Source organism: Bombina bombina, chromosome 4 (assembly GCF_027579735.1).
Source record: "Bombina bombina isolate aBomBom1 chromosome 4, aBomBom1.pri, whole genome shotgun sequence".
Classification (NCBI taxonomy): Eukaryota; Metazoa; Chordata; class Amphibia; order Anura; family Bombinatoridae; genus Bombina; species Bombina bombina.
Genome location: NC_069502.1, coordinates 835,017,215 through 835,023,584, shown reverse-complemented (window position 1 = coordinate 835,023,584; position 6,370 = coordinate 835,017,215). Strand labels below are relative to the sequence as shown.

The following is a 6,370-nucleotide window of genomic DNA, read 5'->3' as shown; positions in this document are numbered from 1 at the left end:
TCGCAAGGTCCTTTTTTCCATCAGGATCTCAAATCCTTAAATTTAAAGGTATGGAGATTGAACGCTTGATTCTTGGTCAAAGAGGTTTCTCTGACTCTGTGATTAATACTATGTTACAGGCTCGTAAATCTGTATCCAGAGAGATATATTATAGAGTCTGGAAGACTTATATTTCTTGGTGTCTTTCTCATCATTTTTCTTGGCATTCTTTTAGAATTCCGAGAATTTTACAGTTTCTTCAGGATGGTTTAGATAAAGGTTTATCCGCAAGTTCTTTGAAAGGACAAATCTCTGCTCTTTCTGTTCTTTTTCACAGAAAGATTGCTAATCTTCCTGATATTCATTGTTTTGTACAAGCTTTGGTTCGTATAAAACCTGTCATTAAGTCAATTTCTCCTCCTTAGAGTTTGAATTTGGTTCTGGGGGCTCTTCAAGCTCCTCCATTTGAACCTATGCATTCATTGGACATTAAATTACTTTCTTGGAAAGTTTTGTTCCTTTTGGCGATCTCTTCTGCCAGAAGAGTCTCTGAATTATCTGCTCTTTCTTGTGGGTCTCCTTTTCTGATTTTTCATCAGGATAAGGCGGTGTTGCGAACTTCTTTTGAATTTTTACCTAAAGTTGTGAATTCCAACAACATTAGTAGAGAAATTGTGGTTCCTTCATTATGTCCTAATCCTAAGAATTCTAAGGAGAAATCGTTGCATTCTTTGGATGTTGTTAGAGCTTTGAAATATTATGTTGAAGCTACTAAGTCTTTCCGAAAGACTTCTAGTCTATTTGTTATCTTTTCCGGTTCTAGAAAAGGCCAGAAAGCTTCTGCCATTTCTTTGGCATCTTGGTTGAAATCTTTAATTCATCATGCCTATGTCGAGTCGGGTAAAACTCCGCCTCAAAGGATTACAGCTCATTCTACTAGGTCAGTTTCTACTTCCTGGGCGTTTAGGAATGAAGCTTCGGTTGATCAGATTTGCAAAGCAGCAACTTGGTCCTCTTTGCATACTTTTACTAAATTCTACAATTTTAATGTATTTTCTTCTTCTGAAGCAGTTTTTGGTAGAAAAGTACTTCAGGCAGCGGTTTCAGTTTGAATCTTCTGTTTATGTTTTTCATTAAACTTTATTTTGGGTGTGGATTATTTTCAGCAGGAATTGGCTGTCTTTATTTTATCCCTCCCTCTCTAGTGACTCTTGCGTGGAAAGATCCACATCTTGGGTAGTCATTATCCCATACGTCACTAGCTCATGGACTCTTGCTAATTACATGAAAGAAAACATAATTTATGTAAGAACTTACCTGATAAATTCATTTCTTTCATATTAGCAAGAGTCCATGAGGCCCGCCCTTTTTTGTGGTGGTTATGATTTTTTTCTTTTTGTATAAAGCACAATTATTCCAATTCCTTATTTTATATGCTTTCGCACTTTTTTCTTATCACCCCACTTCTTGGCTATTCGTTAAACTGAATTGTGGGTGTGGTGAGGGGTGTATTTATAGGCATTTTAAGGTTTGGGAAACTTTGCCCCTCCTGGTAGGAATGTATATCCCATACGTCACTAGCTCATGGACTCTTGCTAATATGAAAGAAATGAATTCATCAGGTAAGTTCTTACATAAATTATGTTATAATTTTTTCCCCAGCAGATTTAAACTATACTATTATTTTATATATTATGCATGTATATTCCATGATGTGTGAGAAATCAAGAACAAAATGTGTGAACAAATGCATATCTTTATTAAAATTTTAATAAACATAGTTGTAAACAATGCTGTGAGTTATTTCTGACTAGTATAGTCAAAACATTTGTGGATCTATAATTTTATTAGGTAATCTTTCTAAAATAAGCAAAAATACATATTAATTCAGTGTTTTTCTATAGAAATTAATAACTGGAAATTGTAATTCAGGGTAGGAGCTAATCAGCAGCAGACTAAGAGCCCTAGTGCAAAATTGTTTTGGGACCCCCCCCCAGGTAACTCATTAGTAAACCACAGTTATACATGCTGCTCTGTATAAAGATTTTGAGGATATTTAGATACAATTTGCACTTATAAAAGGCTCCCCTGCATTAGTATTGCACACATTCTGCAAACACCTATTTATAGACCGGCTACTATGCCCCTGACCGCCACCCCACCCCAAGTAATTGGGCCCTGGTGCTACTGCACCAATGATAGCTCCACTCCTGGGGCTTATCCTAATCCAGATAAGGGCTTTTGGAGGCATTATTGATATTAACACAGAGGCTCATCTTGAACAGCTACACACCTGGTCAATTTAACTTCCAGCTAAGAAAATAAAACTGATATCCCAGTTATTATCTGACAATAATCATTTCAACAATATCTACATTTCAAAGAAGGATTTATTAACACATAAATAAGGGCCTTTGAGGATATTTCTACTTCTTTGATCTGCACATGAAACTCACATAAATGCACATTTAATTTGTGCCATATCACTATTCAAATCTATATAGGGACCCCAGATACCCCTGGGGATGAAAAACACTCAGGGCCACCTCATAACCACTTGAGATGCAGAAGGATCCTTAAACAGCATCAAGAGCTTGTACACCAGAGGACCAGAATCATCACCAGCATTTTAGACATTGTACGGATGATGACTTTGTCTCTGCACTTAAGAGGTTAAGCTCTGATTTCCTTTAATATTAAGTTTTTGATGTCTAATAAGATACGATTTCTGAATAAAAGTGAAAACATGAAAATGCTTTCTTTCATGTATGAATTTTCTGATGCTTAATAAGATCCATTTTCCGAGTAAAACCTTTCCCACAGACAGCACATGAAAATGCTTTCTCTCCTGTATGAATTTTCTGATGCTTAATAAAATTTGGTTTCCAAGTAAAACATTTCCCACACTCAGAACATGAAAATGCTTTTTCTCCTGTGTGAATTTTTTGATGCGTAATAAGAGTTGATTTCTGAGTAAAACATTTCCCACACACAGAACATGAAAATTCTTTTTCTTTGTGAATTTTTTGATGTGAATTAAGAGATGATCTCTGAGTATAACATTTACCACATTCAGAGCATGCAAATGCTTTCTCTCCTGTATGGTTTTTTTGATGATCAACCAGATTTGATTTAGAAGTAAAACATCTCCCACACTCAGAACATGAAAATGCTTTTTCTCCTGTGTGAATTTTGTGATGCATAATAAGATATGATTTTTTAGCAAACCATTTGCCACATTCAGAACATGAAAATGCATTCTCTCCTGTATGAGTTTTTTGATGATCGATAAGATTTGATTTCCGATTAAAACATTTCCCACAGTCAGAACATGAAAATGCTTTTTCTCCTGTGTGAATTCTGTGATGCCTAATAAGATCAAATTTCAGCACAAACCATTTCCCACACTCGGAACATGAAAATGCTTTTTCTCCTGTGTGACGTCTGTGATGCGTAATAAGAGATGATTTCCGAGAAAAACACTTCCCACATTCAGAACATGAAAATGCTTTCTCTCCTGTATGTATTTTTTGATGATCAACCAGATTTGATTTCCAAGTAAAACATTTCCCACAGTCAGAACATGAAAATGCTTTTTCTCCCGTGTGAATTTTCTGATGATCAATAAGACTTCTTTTATGAGTGAAATATTTCCCACATTCAGAACATGAAAGTGCTTCATCTCCTGTATGAATTTTCTGATGATCAATAAGACTTGATTTCCGAACAAAACATTTCCCACATTCAGAACATGAATTTTTTTTCTCGAATGTATGCATTTTCTGATGATCTATAAGACTTGATTTCCAAGCAAAAGATTTCCCACAGTTAGAACATGAAAATGCTTTTTCTCCTGTGTGCATTTTGAGATGCGTAATAAGAGTTGATTTCTGAGCAAAACATTTCCCACAGTTAGAACATGAAAATGCTTTTACTCCTGTGTGAATGTTGAGATGCGTAATAAGAGTTGATTTCTGAGTAAAACATTTCCCACAATCAGAACATGAAAATGCTTTTTCTCCTGTGTGAATTTTGTGATGCTTAATAAGAGAGGATTTCTGAGTAAAACACTTCCCACATTCAGAACATGAAAATGCTTTCTCTCCAGTATGCATTTTTTGATGATCAACAAGATTTGTTTTCCAAGTAAAACATACATTTTCCATGTGGCTTCTTTGATTTTTAAAAAGACTGAAAGAAGCATTTGCAGTCTGACCAGCACTAGAATTACTGCAGTTTGTGAATTCACCTGTTGATAGGAAATATGAGAGTAATGTTATTTATTAATGGCATAATTTTTTTCTTTTGAGAATAATTTAACTGTTTTGAATAAGAGTTTGCCACAAGGGTAAAAGACAGGTTATGACCCTAGGCCTTATATTTCAATCTTCCATGCTAAGGCATAAGGGAAGTTTACTGGACATTAGGGTCTATTTTTAAGGATGCCTCTGCATTCTATATTTGTCAATCCCTAAAATAAATAGAAATGTATGTCATTTTTTATCTATTATTTTCCTTAAATGCATGTAGAGCTTTTAAAATTGTGTTCATAGATAATGTTAGCAATGCAATTATTTCAGATCCAAACCTATTCTTTATAGCTATTGCTTATGTGCGCTTTTTAGAATATTCGCTTTATACCACGTCCTTTACCTGTAATAAAAATCAGATTTTCATTTAAAAAGTAATGTATAATATTTAAAATAACTATGTAGTGAACATGAACAAATAAATATTTCTGGAATTAATTTTACTATTATTTCTTTGGATTGCAATTAAAAAATCATGCTGTTAATATGATGTTCACATAACATGTAATTAATAAAATCAGTCACAAAACTATATTATAAATTTAACTAGTTATGGAAAACAACAGATAACCAATATGTATTGTTCTGCTTGAATGATCCAAAAGCAAGAACCAACAATACCCATAGGGGAAGTTGGTGCAGATCCTTAAAGAGCAAATAAAAAATGTGGTAAAAGAAAGAACATTCAAAGAGGGTACACTACCCCTCTTCACAAAGTAAGGGGAATTCAGCACTCTTTTCAAAGAGTATAGTCTAAAATGATTTGTTTTACAGAAAATACCTCCAATACAAAATATGAGTGGTACCACCATGCCTTTTGGATAGATATATTACAAGCATACCATAGATAACGAAACACATACCAATATATCACTTATAGTTCTCAAACAAACCTAAGCATCCATATTTAGAGCCATTATATAGCGTAATGTTGCAAAGTCTCACTTCAGGGAAACGCTATGAGAGAAAAGCATTCCAAGTAGAATATATGTAAATGCATTTATGAGCCAAATTGTGTACAGCAAACATATCCCAATCACTATGCAGGTATAAACCGACCGCAGTTATCACTGCTCATAAGGTCCCAACTGAATATTCAGCTGAAATCCTTATCTTACCGTCCCAAGTAATGTGCTGCTGCCTTTACCATACCTCCAGACATTAAGAGAGAACTCATCATCCGGTCCCAGGTGATTACAGCCTCAAACACATGGCAGGTCCGCCCTCTTAGAGACGCATGGCCAGATGTTTACATCTAGCCGAAGCATCAGTGTAACGGGATATTCTTCTAATCCATACATGACTGCTACTGCTCACTGTGTTCTAACATGCTTAAAAGACAGGTAAATACAGTAGATTTGCATAATCAACAAATGCATGATAAAAACACAATGCAATAGCTTTTAGTCTAAACTTCAAATAAGTAGTATTTTTTTTCTGGCAAATTTCAAAGATATGTATATTGCCCCTCCTCCTGCATCATGTGACAGCTATCAGCCAATCACAAATACATATACGTAAATTCTATTAATTCTTGCACATGTTCAGTAGGAGCTGGCGACACAAAAAGTGTAAATATAAAAAGATTGTGCACATTTTGTTAATGGAAGTAAATTGGAAAGTTGTTTAAAATTGCATGTTTTATCTGAAACATTAAAGGTTAATTTTGACTTGAGTGTCCCTTTAAGCAAATAAAGGTGATCACCCATAGTAATTTGTAATCCACAAATGATATTGCTAAAGGGACCTGCATTTCACTCCTTCACAGTATCCATACTGGAGCTTTATCAGAGCTAATACTATAGAGTTCATCCTCATTATTTAAACCCGATTCTTCTTCCTGCAATTACCAATATTCCATAATTTGACAGTAAGTCAAATGACAAGTGACAGTACATATCCAAAAGGAGGCTTACATATAGTTTACAAATGTTAAATATTATTTTATTCAGACATTATGGCGCTTACTTTTTCATCATATTATCAAGACAAGCAATTGCCCATATCTAAATACATACACCAAAATCATGAAAGAACGCGTATGGTTCAACTTGTCATTTAAGCTTACAAGACGAAGTTAC

The 6,370-nt window shown here is 34.5% G+C and overlaps 1 protein-coding gene across 1 annotated transcript; it reads right to left on the bottom strand.

Annotated features, from left to right (window-relative positions):
- Positions 1 to 1,719: 1,719 nt before the first annotated feature.
- On the bottom strand, positions 1,720 to 4,309 carry LOC128657195 (gastrula zinc finger protein XlCGF57.1-like). The gene has a single exon (XM_053711447.1). The coding sequence runs from the start codon at positions 4,143 to 4,145 to the stop codon at positions 2,742 to 2,744; it is 1,404 nt and encodes a 467-aa protein (XP_053567422.1). The 5' UTR covers positions 4,146 to 4,309; the 3' UTR covers positions 1,720 to 2,741.
- Positions 4,310 to 6,370: the final 2,061 nt, after the last annotated feature.

Bases quoted from the DNA above. Each gene is read 5' to 3' on its own strand.
- LOC128657195 (XM_053711447.1), bottom strand. From the start codon at position 4,145: ATGGAAAATGTATGTTTTACTTGGAAAACAAATCTTGTTGATCATCAA.